General features: G+C 31.2%; 1 protein-coding gene across 1 annotated transcript in view; it reads right to left on the reverse strand.

Annotated features, from left to right (window-relative positions):
• Window positions 1–16,081, reverse strand: part of ENPP1 (ectonucleotide pyrophosphatase/phosphodiesterase 1) — a 96,612-nt gene that overhangs the window by 35,951 nt on the left and 44,580 nt on the right. Inside the window, exons 7-11 of the mRNA XM_074309818.1 lie at window positions 11,502–11,581; window positions 7,176–7,295; window positions 6,185–6,294; window positions 1,980–2,045; window positions 1,571–1,643 (exon numbers count right to left, since the gene is read on the reverse strand). Coding sequence (XP_074165919.1) covers window positions 1,571–1,643; window positions 1,980–2,045; window positions 6,185–6,294; window positions 7,176–7,295; window positions 11,502–11,581 — 449 coding nt within the window. The remainder of the gene's footprint in view (window positions 1–1,570; window positions 1,644–1,979; window positions 2,046–6,184; window positions 6,295–7,175; window positions 7,296–11,501; window positions 11,582–16,081) is intronic.

The raw sequence follows: 16,081 nt of genomic DNA on the forward strand, positions 1-16,081 counted from the left end.
AAGCTCAATCTAAATATTTGACTGAACAAAACAGGATAACAAGATTTAGACCTGGTAGAGGCCTTAGAAGTCAGCTAATCTTCACTTTCCATATGAGATGGAGAAACATGACGTCTCAACATTAAATAGCTAATAAGCAGCAGGTTAAAATTTGAACCCAAGTCTTCTGACTCAAAATCCAATATATCTTTCTACTATGCTTCATTGCAACCAATGACTTTTTTTATGAGACAAAATTTATTTGGCTCTCATTACATAAGTAAATTGATTGTTCAATGAAACCATCATCTGACCATAGTTTTCCCTAAAAATTATTAGTGTTGTGCTATCATATGCACATAAATTTATATAAAACTTGCTGTCTAACTCAGATCTTACCTGCCTACCTGGGAAAAGAAGAGACATATAAAAGTCAGAAGCAAGCAAACTAAGAAATAATTAAATATATTTAAAAGAAGGAGCACTTAACTCTCTTTTTGTTATAGTTCCTTGCTGGCTTTCCAAGTGAAGAGTGATAACCGATTCAAGAGTGTTTAAGAACCTTTGGCATTTATAAAAAGAATGACAGGTTACACACAGATTTTTGCTAATATATGGTATAGAAGCAACATTTTCCTTAATTACTGTTTCATAGGCTATATTCATCTTCCAAGTGTTAAGTTGTCAAAATAAATGCTGCTAAGATTTAGGAGCAACTTTTGCACCAATTCCCAATCTGCCAAATCTTCATAAAATTCTGATGATTAAGGAAGTCTTAAAGAAACAGGAAACTATCTAAAGAAAGTAATAAAGAGCTTCCTTTCTCATTACCCTGCTCCTTCAATGAAATCACACAGATCTGGCCCTTTGTCAGTCTGTTGGACCTGGAGTCAAGGAAAGTTTAAGTTCAAACCTTACCTTGACATTTACTAATTCTGTAATCCTGAGCAAGTGAAAGGTCTCAATGTCTATTTCTTTATCTGTACAAAGAGAATAATATCCAAAACCCAGGGTTACTGTGATGATGTAATGATGTATATATGTATAGTGCTTTGGGAAATATGAAAATGCCATACTAATGTTGCAATCATCATCATCATCATTATTATCACCATCATCACCATTGTTACAAATCCTTGCCTGGTAAAAATTTAGTTTAAAAACTGATACTGGGGCAGCTAGATAGTGTAGTAGATATAGTACCAGCCCTCAAGTCAGGAGAACTGAGTTCAAATCTGGTTTCAGAAACTTAATGCTTCCTAGCTATGTGACCCTAGTCAAGTCATCTAATCTCAATTACCTTGCAAAGAAAAAGAAGAAGAAGAAGAATGATAGTGATCCTGGGCCTTGTTGATTAAGTTTTTGGATTGATATCAATTTTAAGAAGCAACCTAGGAAATAAGAAAACTATATATGCAGGTACCTGAATATTGTTTCTCTAAGAAGTTCAAAGTCTTGGTTCAATACAAGTTCTCTCATCCTTCATTTGCTCTCTCCCTGAAATCTTACAGACCATCAGGAACCTGCCTAAATTCTTGGTTCAGATAGCACTTAACTTATTCTACAAAGTCACCAATGAAAACATACTTACCTCACTGCTGACGGGTCCATATGAATGACCTGAAGAATCTGGTTCTTCTAAATACAGAGTGTAAAAGTGTGGTCTAAATCAAACAGTATCAAAATGTAATATTTTATGAACACATTGAAACATAATACAAAAGATTAATTCAACAATAGATATTAAATAAAAATCCATTTCACATCACAGAAATAATATTTAGACTGTTGAGAAAGAAAGTATATGTTTGATGCCTTGAAAATATTTGAAATAATTAGCCCAATAGATTAGTCAAGGCTATATTAACAAATAAAATAAATCAATTAAGATTATTTAAAAGTTATTTTTAAATTAAAAATACATATATATCTACATAGCTAACTTCTCTAAGACAAGAAGACAAGAGAGAACATAGAATATCAATTCTGAAGCTACATACCTTTTATCTTTAGGAAGCTTTAGCCACTGAAGAATAGCCAAAACTCTTTCTTCAAATGGGATAGAACTTAAAAAAAAAAGGGGGGGGGGGAGAATGAGTGTTTTTGAAGATAAATCAAAAGAAAAATATCTATGACAAGGACTACTATAAGTCAATCAATCAACAAAGAAATATTTATTACACAGCTACTATGTGCCAAGCACTGGGTTAAATGCTGGATGTTCTTTCTGAAAGGAAGCAGAGAAAAGGCACCAAATGCTTAGCTTAAAAACCAAGGTTTCTTTGATAAGTAATAATAATTTGTAAAGCTAACATTCATTTAACACCTAATATATGCCAGGAACTTTACTAATCACATTATAAACATTTGAGCCTCACAATAACCCTGAGAAGTAAATGTTATACTACAAAGAAGTCAACTATTTTGATATTGTAGAAGACAGGTAGTTTTTCCCTATGCCATATACTTCATCTGAACCTAAATATTCATATGACTACTTATTTATAAATAGCTTTTGGGGGTCTGGATCTGTGATTTTTATCTTATGTAGATTGGTAATTCATTTGTAAGAAAGGTAAGAGATCAAATGACATTGAGAAATTAGATGACTTGTCCACTGTCCCCCAGATTATATGTGTAAAGGACAAGATTTGAAACCTTTCTCCAAGGCTGAATACTTAGCCATTGGCCCAAACTGCCTCCAGTCATACTCTAGAAACAGCTTTATGAATTGAAAAAGTCCAAGAAAACACACATCACTATTGTTTTGCCACAGAGATATTCTCTTGACGATATTCATTAGAATAAGGGAAGAGATAATTCATGAACAGTAAAGCCAAAAAAAAAAAAAAAAAAAAAAAAAAAAAAAAGACTCTTGCATGCACTAGAAAGAATACTAGTAGAGCAATAGAGAAACATTTTAACTATTTATTTCTAAACTAGGACTTCATTGAATGTCTTTCTTTTCCCAAGCAATTTATTTAGTCACTAGACAATAAATCGTTTTATTTTAAAGTTCTCAAACTTGAATAAATTTTCTGAAAGTTTTTTTTAAAAAGACTTAATCAACTAATGTCTAGATACCTGGACCCTTGTCCTAATTACTTTACCTGCTAACTGTGGGAGTAATGACAAGTGTGTTTAACCACGAGTTATTTAGAAATGGGCCTCACTTCTAAAACTCTTATTTGCTAAATGATAAGATAATGTTCCACTTATATTCATAATCTCTCTTTCTCTTTTTCTGTCTGTCTGTCTATTTGTCTCTCTCACCTTTCCTTTTTTTTTTGTTTCATTGATGCTTTTGCAGTCTGCCAAAACCTATAGATCCTTTTTCAGAAGAATAAATGCATATAATAAAAATTTATAATTATAAAGGAAACTATATTTTAAAATAAAATTATCAAAATATCTTTAAAACTAGTTTTAGAACTCTTGCCAGATCAAAAATCTAAATGTCAGAAGCAAACTTCTATAATAAGGTTCTCACACTTAATAGCAGTGGTTTAAAAATGATTTTCAGGCAGTTGTCTTTATTATTTAACCTTTTTGTTCAAACAATAGTAACAACTTCCAAAGTGAGATTCTTACCAAACTTCCTGACAGCAAATTTAGCTAATTTTCAAATATTTTTTCTATTTTAATTAATAAAACATTTATTTATTAATTGCCTCCTTTAACTTAGGCTTGGAGCAAACAAAAAAGTGTCCTACCCTCCAGCAACTGACAACTTTAACCTACTAGTGAACCTACTTATGTTACAACAGCAATAGTCAAAGGCAACAGGGTTGTAAGGAAGAGAAAAGGGAAAAAAGGCACATAAGTAAATATGATCTTTTAAAATGGTATATTATAAAAACAAAGGGAAAAACTATGTAAAATTCTGCAGTAATTTTAGGGATAAGAGATGACTTTCAGATCAATAGATAAGGAAAAAATTATGAAAAAGCAGAGGCAGAACTTAAGCTAGAGCAGGTAGGTTATACAGTAGATAGAATGCTAGGCTTGGAATAAGGGAGATTCATATTCCTAGGTTCAAATCTGGACTCAGATATGTACTGGCTGTGTGGCCTTAGACAAGTCACTTAACCCTGGTTGCTTCAGTTCTTCACCTATAAAATGAAATGGAGAAGGAAAAGACAAACCACTTCATTATCTTTGTCAAGAAAGGCAAGTGGGGTTATGAAGAATTGGACATGACTGAAAAAATGACTGAACAATAAGATGAAAATCTTAAACTGGCCTATGAAGTCGAAGATTTTAATAAATAAAGATGTAGAAGGAATGCATTCATTAGATGATGATAGGCTCAAAGCTAGAAGAAATCTCAGAGGCTGTTTAGTACAATTCCCTCATTTTACAATCAAATGACTGAGGCCCAGAGAGATTAAAACACTTGCTCAAAATCACAGAGATAGTGTCAGGAGTCTGGGATTAGGATTAAGATTAAATCTAGGTCTTCTGGCTCCACAGTGGACCACTTTAATAAATATAGAAATCAAAAAAGAGAAAGATGGCATCAGATCAGTTGGCTGAAACATAAAGTACAAAAAGTAGAAGAATGAGGAACGCAACTGGAAAGGTAGGCTGAAAAAAGATTAGAGGTCACTTTAAAAACCTGTCCAAAACATTTATATTTTGTTCCATATATAATGAGGAATCAGAGAAGATTCATTGTTAAACTTTTTCATGAAAAAGATTATTTGGACAGTCAGATAAACAATAATTTATTAAAAAAGGAGAAACCTGAAGCAGGAAAACAGTTAACATATTGATATAATATCCCAGGTGAGAAATAATGAGTAGTAGTACTATGAATGAAAAGAAAGTTATGGCTGGAATAAGGACTTAAGCACAAAGGAGAAGGTCAATAACACTTGCTATAAAGAACATCATAAACAATCAGAATTTTTTTTAAAATCTGCAATGCAGTGGCAAGGAATCCTTTTCACATTAATTTATAAGAGACCCAATTAGCTTGAAATGATGACTTCCTCCAGGAGCATCCAGAAGTAGGTCATAGTCAAAACATATGTTGGAGATGACCCAGGGTTGGAGATTTTGGGGATGGAAGAGGAAGGCCTTGGGGATTTAAGAAGGGAAAAGAGTGAGTTATTAAAATGCTTGATTTTAAGGGTACAAAACTAAGAACAGAATGCATGACAGATTCAGAAAAATCAGAAAGGATCAAGGGCATTAGGGCAAAGAACTGAAAAAAAAAAAAAAGAGAGTTTGATCAGAAAAAGAAACTTCAAAATTCAGGAAGCTGGAGGTTGATTCTGAGGGATTTTGAGGTCTAACTATGACTACTCCCCTTTAGTTACTAAAAAAAATGAAAATAGAGATCAAGGGAGTTGAGGGTGAGGTATTTACTGTGAGGCCAGGGTAAACACTAGCATACTTCTCCAGAAACTTCACCTTCCTTTTCCTAAGAAATGATCTTCATATCCCCATTCTTATTTTTTTTGGTATTCTATATTCTTTTATCCATCCCCAAAGATCTCAGCATGGTATGATTTCAATAGGATATCATACCTATCAAAGCTTCTCAGTTTATAATTAGAAGATAAAAAAATCTGCATTCATGTCCTGTCACCATTTATATTTTCCTTAAGATAGATTTCCTATTTTCTTAACTCTCTGCCACCCTCTCAAACTGAAATGTTAGAATTTAAGGTTCTATATACAAGGGTATAAAATGTCATTGCATAATGTGATCTTCCACATACTCCTAATAACAACTCACAATTATATAACTTTTTTTAAGTTTATAAAGTTTTTCCTTGAAATAATTTCATACAGTAAGTAATGTTAGCATTATTATATCATTTCATTTATGGGAAAATTGAGCCTCAGAGAAATTTAGGAGATTGTGCCCCTGATCACACAAATAGTAAGTTCAGAATTTGAACTCAGATCTCCTGACTATAAGTCCAGTACTCTTTTTATTACACTGTGCTGAGAAGTTAACATTGATAGTAGTAGATAGGGGACTAGATCTGAAGTTAGGAACAACTGGGTTCAAATCCTGTTCTAGACATTTTATGGCTAGGTGACTCTGGGTAGGTCAATTAACCAATGATTCATTTTCTTCAGCTGTGCAATATGGGAGCTTGACTAGATGGGCTATCAGTTGTCTTCTAATTCTACTTATATAATCCTTTGACCTTATCAAAAAAAAAATAAATAAATCCATGCAACATACCCATTATACAGTTGATAGATATCTGGAAAAATTCCATTAATCTTCACATCTGATCCAGGCCAAAAAAATGTGCCAGACTTAAGACCTTGATACTTAGTTGTAAGCCAAATCTAAGGAGATAATTAAGAAGAATCAGGAAAGTTTTTAAGCATGAAACAGTTAGAAGATGTTATCATCATATTTTTTAAATGTAACAAATTCCATCTACTGGAAAATGTTACCTATTGAAGGGATTGTGTATTTCTTTGAATAAGAGCAATTAAAATAGTTGGGAATTGAAAAAACTTCAGGGGCAGCTAGGTGGCACAGTGGACAGAACACCAGCCCTGAAGTCAGGATGACCTGAGTTCAAATCTGATCTCAGACACTTAACTAGCTGTGTGAACCTGGAAAAGTCACTTAGCCTCAATTGCCTCTATAATAACAACAATAAAAAAAAATTCAAAAATCTTATAAATGAATCTGATAAATCCAGAGTTATATACTCAATATTTTTCCTAGTAAGAAATATATTACTTTCAGAAGGTTACATATTCCTTGATCTTCCTGGTTAGCTTACTCCTTGGTTTTTGCGATATCATAGTACAGATTTCTTTGGGAATGCAAAGCTACCTGAATAAAACCTTTATAAGACAAGATTAAAAAAAAAAAAACTTTTATACATAGAAAGAATAGCACATTTGAATTGCTTTTAAAATATGCCCCTAAATTTTTAGAGCATCCTGTGATAGGTCAATTAACTTTGCATAGACAAAAATATTCCCCAGCCCAGTCTCAAAGATACTGTTGCTGGTATGAGGAGGAATTGGGCCAGCATAACCAAACCCCATCAAGAGTAACCCAACCATTCCAGAAAACCCTTCTGAAACATCATCTTCATTTTCACCAGGAAATAGGTTGTTTAAACTCCAGGGGATCTGACATTCGACTCTAAGTGAAACAAGTAAGGGAAGTAAAGAAATGTTTTCAGAAGATTAAACAAAGGACTCACAGGTTCTCCTTTATACCACTCTGGGTTGAATTTCTCTTTATTTTTAAGTGCAAAAGAAGCATTCAATTTTGGGTCATACATTTTGTTGTCAATGATTCCATGGGATTCAGGATATAAACCCTAAAAAGAAGATTTAAATCAATACAATTCAAATATAATAAATATTTCATATATTTCCATCACTACAGTAAAAATCAAAAATTAAAACTTAATTAAAGTAAAATTATCAACATGATCTGAGTAGCCAGCCACTAATTGTACTATTCAGTAAAGAATATATTTTTGTTACAGTAGTTCTGCAGTCAGAGGACCTGGATACAAACCTGTCTGTAACACTGATCTGAACTTCAGTTTTCTCATCTGTAAAACAAGTGAGTTTTTTACATCTAGATATTTATTTCTATGAACCATAATAACAAAAGGACAAGTTTTGACAAAACAAAACTTCCTTCAACATATTATTAGATATTTGTGACTGTAAATAAGCTATAAAACAAACTCAGAAATGAAGGGCAGCAATCAGATTTTATTTCTATGAACCATAATAAGAAAAGGACAAGTTTTGACAAAACAAAATTTCCTTCAACATATTATTAGATATTTGTGACTGTAAATAGGCTATAAAATGAACTTAGAAATGAAGGGCAGAAATCAGATTGAAAAGTATGAAATTTAGAGAAGTTATTTCACATTATAATGGTATTCATTCCCAATAAAATCTAATTTGCATAGTTAGCAGAATAAACAATTTGACTGATGTGCAAAAAGACCTTGCACAAAAGTGGGGCAAAAGAAATTCTCAAGCTTTGGACTGAAGTTGTGCTGAAATTCAGTTTCTCCTTGAATCATTTTAAGAAAGAAAATTTTGCAACAATTCATGTCAGGGAAAAGATCATTTGCTAATTCATAAAGCAAATCAATTACAAAGACCAGAGGAAAATATAAGTTTGGGAGTATAAAGTTGGTCAAAGTAAGTAGGCTAAAGAATGAAACTAATCTTTGTGGTTTCTATCTACTTTTTGGTTAAGAATCACCCTACTTTGCAATAGTTATAAAAGATACCTCCCTTCATTTTCTTCCAATTTTTTTTATGATGTGACATTTTATATTTAAATAATAATGTGGAAATTTTCTTATATGCTGTGAAAGATGCAGGTTTAAATCTAATTTTTTCTTAAACTACTTTCTAAATTTTCCCATAATTTCTTAATAAAAAAGAAATTTATGTTTATATAATTTATGTTCTTGAGATTATCAAACACTGAGAAAATATTGTATTTTTTCTAAGTCTTGCAATTTTATTTGTTTGCTACTTTTTTACCAAATGATTACCAGTTATAAAAAATCTGTCCAAAAGAACTATTTTGTTCACTCTTGCTTGTTTTCCCCTTGAGATTATAGACTTTCCTTCAAACGAATATTGTTATTATTCAATTTAACTCTATAAAACTACCCTTTCATAATTTTATTGGTGTAACACTAAATCTATAATTTTATGTGGGCAATATAACAATTATTTTTATATTGGTATGACCAAACCATTAGCAATTACTATGCAATCAATAATTTTAAATCATCCTTTATATATAGAATGTTTTTAGTTGAATTTCTATAAACCTTGAGTTAATCTTAGTAGGTCATTTCCTACATATTTTATGAATTTTGAAATTATAAGAGGAACATCTTTCATTTCCTTCTGGTTCTTGAGTTTCAATTAAATAAAATCAAAAAGATTTTGCGCAAACAAAATCAACATAGCAAAGATAAGAAGGGAAAGTGTCAATTAGATTTTAAAAATCTTCACATGAAATATTTCTGATAAATTCTGGCTATCCAATATATATTGCCAATTAACAAAAAAAAAATATGACCAATATTACTATTAATAAATGATAAAAGACAGAAATAGTTGATTGTGAAGAGACTTTGGGAAGACTCATATTAATGCAATTTGGTGAAACTGAATTGATTTAAATATTCCAGAAAATAATTTTGTTTGCATGTACAAAAAATTACTACAATGTTCAGACCACTTCTAGAAAATAGAGATGCCATTGCTAAGCAATATGCCCTAAGTAGAATAAGGAAAAAAATGAAAGGTTCTAAAAATTCCCAGAAGCATGGGGGAGGAGGGAGGCCAGCAAAGTACTGGAAATAAAATACTCATTGACTGTTTGACTATTGTATATTTATGCAAAATATGGTATGTGATGACCATATAATATTAATTGCAGCATATAAAACAATTATGAAGTATTCTGATAAAAAAAGGAAAATTGCTAGGAAATGATGTAAAGTAAATAAAACCAGGAGAACAAAGTGCACAGTGATTTTATCAGTGTAAATGTGAAGACCAAAATAACCTGCACAATAAGAAAATAATTTAGTTATAGTGACCTTTCTTATCCCAGTAGAAAAAATGAGAGAAAAAATGATCACCTCCTTTTCTTGAGGACATGAGGTACTATAGGTATGGAATATTACATATACTTTCAGAGTTCATTATTTTACTTAATTTTATTCCCATTAGCTAGAGAGAAATATTCTGGATATTCTGGTATTCAGAAATATTTTGATGTGAAAACAAAAGGCATCAATAAAACTTTTTTAAAGATTAATTTACTACATATTGAAAAATTTAATTTTTTAAATCTAAAAACCCTGAATTAAGTCTTACATTATACAGAGGTCAGCCAAGGTGGTGTAGAAGAAACAAATGTTACACCCAAGCTTTCCCCCAATAACTATTCCACAAAGATCTAGAAAATGCACCAGTCCAAGTCTTAATCAGGAAAACCTAGAGAAATTACAATGAATCACTTTTGCAGCCTAAGTCAGAATAGGAAGACAAATATAAAAGTCTATGGACACTGAGGAAGAAAAATATCAAGGAAAGTACTGTGCTGGAAATTAACTAGAACCTGTACTGGTTATGTAAGATCCAAGATCCAGCAGAGAAAGTATGATATTATACACAGATCAGTAACAGATGACAAATATCAGCTCTATCATCATTGTATTGATCATAGATCTAGTGCAAACTGAGGAAGGGACCTGTGCTTAGTCTGTAGTTTCCCATAATGAGCTGTTGTCCTCAGCCCTGGACTATGTATTGAAAAAGGAGCTTGAAAGTACTCAAGCATGCAGAAGTTATATGATTATAACTCCAGAAACAGAGGATGGTCTCAGATCCAATCCCCAGCCCAATCTGAAGCCTAACATAGAAGAACCATGGCAAGAATCCCTGGAAAAAAGGGAAACCTGCAGAGCTTTCCAGCTGACTCATAGTGGCTGAATTCAGCAGCAGCAGCCTGGAGTTCTAAGGGCAAGCCCATAGTTCTTTTATTTAGACTCAAAGCCAAGTCAGAAACTTGCAAAGCTGAAATAAGGAGGGCAATCCTTAGACTTCAATTTAGATTACACTGCTTTGGGCACACTTAAGCTTAAAGATCCCCAGCCTAAACTGTCCCTAAAATTCTGAAATGAAGCCCCTGTTAATATCTTCAAGAAAGCAGCAGCACATACCAACAAGACACAAAATAAGATCAAGTGTATCCCATAATTTCCTTCAAGAAATACAGAGGGCCTGACCCTAACACAAAGTCCAAAGTCAGGAATTAAAGCTGAAAAAAATTAAGAAAAAACAACCATCACAGATATATTTAGTATGAGATGTTTAATACATAAATCCAGAAAAAGAGAATAATTCCAAAATATTTACAACCAAAGATACAAAAATTCAAACATATCTTGAACACAATTTCAATCAGACTTTTCAGAAGAATTGAAATAAGAATTTTTTAAAAGAGTTAAAATAATATTATAAATGAAATGCAGGCACTAGAGGAAACAATTGGAAAAAGACATGATTTTGTTTTAGGAAAACAATCAAAACTATAGAAAAAATGGAAAGTAAATTAAAAATCTGATACAAGAGCTACAAAACTTCAACTAGGTAACTGATTCCTTTAAAGTTAAAACGCATCAAATAGAGGCTAATGACTCTGTGAGACAATTAGAAACAGTAAAACAATGTCATAAGATTGAGAAAATAGAAAAACACAGAAAATAATTCATATCCAAAACAACTGACATGGGAAAGAAATGAGTACTATCTAAAAGCCATGATGAAAAACAAAATGATCCTAAACTATTTCAAGAAACCATAAAAGAAATCTGCTTAGATCTCTTTAGAAACAGAGGACAAAGTAAATATAATAAGAATTCATTGGTAAACTTGTGAAAAAATAAATAAACCTGAAAGAAAAATACCTAGTGACACTATGTTCGTTGTTGCTCAGTGAAAACAGAAAATATATAGCTTACCGTGACTAGGCTGTAGTGATTGGGAAAGGTTTTTGTTGGATATACTGGTCTCAAATTTGTAGTGTATGTTCCACAATTTTCTAAAGGCAAAAAGTGATTATTAAAAATATTTTATAACCAGTTTAGCTTATTTTAGAAATAGATGGCACATTGAGATCAGCAACAAAGAAATAATGAAATTGGACTTGGGTTTCAAAAAGATGCAAATAAAATTGTATAAATCATTCTAATATAATAATTAATATTAATATGTAGTGATCCAACTCTAAAATTCTATAATATATCATCATATCTTGGGAGTTAGTAGAGCTTTTCCACATGCTACAGTGGAACATGAGTTCTGGCAATTCCTAACAAGAAAAACTTCCAGACAAAAAGCACCCTGCTGTAAAAGGATCAACCAAAATTTGCAGACAATACTAGTACACTGAACAAGTGATGAATTTTTTTTTCCCTCAGCAACTTATGATGAAAGTCAATCAATGTGTAGAAAGCTTGTAAATTCCATTAATTGAAGCAGTGCCCATACAAACTCCTTGATTCTTGAAGTAAAAGTAATGAAAAAAGACTAAGCAATCAATTCCACATTATTTAGTAAACACTAAACACGGTGCCAAAAAAGTCATATTTGCATTTGAAAAAAAATTCATTTTTAAATTTAAATGTTCTACCAATTTATAAGTAACAAAAATCTTCAGATGAAAAGATACTCCAAGCATCTTTTAAAATAACTAGATAATGGTGGTTTTGTATTTTTAATAAAATGTATAGTAGAGAGACAGTGTGATGAGATAGGATAAAGCTCAATGTGAAATTTGAGAATCTGTTTTTTAATCATAGCCCTATCATTCTTCAATATTTGTGAACTTGTTCAACTTATGAAAAGGCTAGATAAGATTAACTTTATCTCTCAAATCTAACTCTTTGCACCTATGCAAATTTACACAAAAATCAAATATCTTTCCACTAACACTGTAATTTCACAGATGTTTTTCCTTTCTATAGACCTGTCATTGAAGTAAATCCCAACAATTAAACTTTAAGTTCTTAAACCTAAAATTATCACATTTTCATCTGTAACCTAGCTCACCAAGAAATAATTTTCTATAAACCAATAATTATACGGACAAAGAAAACTTTCTTCAAAAGACATGTTAATCTTTCTTCAATGCAACCCACTCATTAATATATTTTCTAAACTTAGATTTAGTATTTGGCATTTTCTCAAAGTTAGTTAACTATATTGCTCAAGCTAATTGTTCTAAACTTAGATTTTAGTATTTGGCATTTTCTCAAAGTTAGTTAACTATATTGCTCAAACTAATTAGAGTACCAAGCCTGGAATCTAGAACACCTGAGCTCAAATACAAAGAGATAGTATCTGTATGACACTGGGCAAGTCATTTAACTCAGTTTGCCTCAGTTTCCTCTCTGTAAAATGAACTAGAGAAGGAAAAGGCAAGCCGCTTGAGTGTCTTTGCCAAAAAAGTTTCAAATGGGATCAGGAAGAGTAGAATAGAACTATTACTTTTTAATCAGACAATGTTTCAATGAATCTATAATCTCATCAAAATTGAGTATTTCCTCAAATACAAATTTCAAACCATTCATATCTTTATCATTTGTAATTTTTCTCCAGATTTTCCAGTAAATCCTTCAAAGGAAATCTATTCAATATTTCAAGAGTTTTCCTTTATGTCTCTTGAAACCAAGCCCGTAGACAATACATAAGCTATCATTTTACAATATATAAGCTATCATTTTGGAGGATCAAATTCATCATCGATATTATAGTACAACTTTTTTATGCCCAAATGCAACTTATCGTTGCTTTTTTGGATAACCTACAATTTTGATTCTTCAAAGATTATACAATTGCATTACTGGAAAATTTTTGATAGTAAGAAGATGATATTTTTGTCTAGGGGAAAAAAAGGGGGGAACTAGAAACACTAAGCAATTTCCAGATAAAGAATAAATAGAAGTATGTATGGAATAGTTTTACATTTACATACGTATATATACATATATATATTTGTCTCATCTCTAAGGTAGGAGGGGGGAGAAAAAAATCAGAAAATAGCTAAATTATCATATATTTATAGGTTATATGATAGTTACATAACAATTATATATTTAAAAGGAATAGCAAATTATACATAATATATTTGCAGTTTCATGTGCAATCATCTTTTTTCTATCCTTTTAATATGGAAATGCTTGTTTTACTTCCTAAGTTTAGAGTAAAATCAAATAAAATGATTCAGACTACTCTCTTTCACATATGTAACTTTAGATTCACCAATATAATCTATATAAGATATGCTTGTAATTAAATCAAACTTGTCTATAATAGACTCAAAAATGGGTATTTTAAATTTCCTTAATCTTCCTCTGGATCTACTTATATTAAATCCTTTTCACTAATTGTAAATCTAATTTTAGAGGCTCAGTATCCTTATGGAGTTCAATGTAATCAACAGAATGGCACTTGTGAACGGAAAGATGTTGCCATCCATCAGGAATCTCTCCATATTGATGCTTATCCGAATACATTCATTACCAGTAGCAAAAACCTTTAACAAGAAACTTTCTATTGTATTTCTTTAATGAAATCAACAATCCAAAGGTCAAGCAAAATTATCTTTGTTGTGTTACCTAGGAAGAATTTTATTATCTGAATTCATACCTGAAAAATACCTTATTGGTAAAATTCACTGAAAACAGTATTTTCCCACTAAATCAAATATTGTTTTTATAGTCAACAAACAATTAAGTCCTGAAAATTATGTTTTCTGTAACTATCAGTCAATTGTGTGACAATAAAGATGTTATCTTCTATAAGATATCAATAGTATAGCAGTTACTTATGACTTGTCTGAGCATAAAAGTAGTTGGGAGTCCCACATCTGGTTATTGGTAAAGGCAGCTGGAAAGTGCAAACAACTTTATTTTATTTGTGCCTAGATAACCTGTGGGTTAATTTTTTTTAATTTTTAACACAACAACAACCTTAAGTCTATTAATTATTCTATGTCATCTGATATTGGCAGCCCAATAATGAATTCAGGATCATGGCCTCATCTTAACTCAGATAAAATTCCTTTCCTTTAGTACTAATAAACTCCTGACATCCAATCTCAAACATGTGTGTGCTAAGAGAATAAGCATGGACCCTTATAAATTAATTGTTGAATAGATATGTATTATTGGGTAATGCTTACTTTTATATGGGGATTTTTTCCTCAAGGTAAAACTGATTTGAGAGGGACACAAAAGAGCCGTCTATCAATTAGTTGAAATTAAGGTAATCAAAGAATTGAATTAAATTCTTATCCTACTGTGGAAAACGTTATCATTTAAAAGTTTCAAAAGAAGAATCTAAGAAAATTTAATGCTTCTATAACTGTGCATTTAAGAGGAAGTTTGATATTTTAAACAAAATAAAAATCACACACATCCATATATACCACCAAATAATTATTATTTTGGATATAAAAAAGAACAACCTAAAAGAATTTATATGCCAAACAAAATTCCAGAATTTGAGTTTTACAAATGGTTATAAAGCCAATTCTTTCAAAGTTTGAAGGAAATAGAGTATTAATCAAAATCATATTTGTCATTAGCATCATGCTGTTATTGTGCATTCATTTTCATTCATGTCTAACTTCATAACCTCATTTAGGATTTTCTTGGTAGAGATGCACTAGAGTGGTTTGCTATTTCCTTCTCCAACTCATTTCATAGATGAGGGAACTGGGGCAAACTTGGTTAAGTGACTTGCCTAGGATCTAACAGCTAATAAGCATCTGAGGTCAGATTTGAATTCAGGAAGATGGTACTGTGCTCACCATACTACTTTGCTGCATCATTAGCATCATACCTATGTGCCAACTACCTCCATAAGAATATTATCCTTATATGTCAATTTAGAAAAATAAATGTTTATTTTCATCTATTTTACCCTAGTAGGATGGACTAATTTATTGACAATGAGTTTTTAAAATACCCAACCACACTCCTTCCTCCCTCACTAGTAAGGACAATAGGGCTTTAAGAGAAAAATGAATACTCACTGTTTGTTAATATGATTTAAATCTTTGGCATGAATTACTGCCTAAGTAATACATGTAATGTTTTGTATACAATGATCATTAAATAGAAGCTGTTGATGGAAATGAATAAATTGGGAGGATCTGTTGGAAGCAATTTAGTTTCTATGCTTTTCTATTCTGTGTAAGAACTATGGTTCTGTATTCTAATAGGAATTCATTAAAACTGAAAATTCTACCTTTAAATACAAAAAAATACATTAAAAGATTTTTCTGCTTATAGAAATCCCAACTTCTAGAAAAGAACAAACACAAATAAAATGATTAATACCAATGATGCTAAGATAACTGTCACTATTACAGTTTTATAAAAGCAAGGCATTACTGTTATCCCAAATTTTAGTTTCATTATCTATCATCCAGCTGCTCTAGCTTCATGGACAGTAAAGAAAAAGAAAAAAAAAAATCCAGAATTCTACTGGTACTTTTCCAAGCATGTTTTCCAATGTGATCTTTCATTGAAAG

The sequence above is a fragment of the Sminthopsis crassicaudata genome, chromosome 4 (assembly GCF_048593235.1).
Source record: "Sminthopsis crassicaudata isolate SCR6 chromosome 4, ASM4859323v1, whole genome shotgun sequence".
Lineage (NCBI taxonomy): Eukaryota > Metazoa > Chordata > Mammalia > Dasyuromorphia > Dasyuridae > Sminthopsis > Sminthopsis crassicaudata.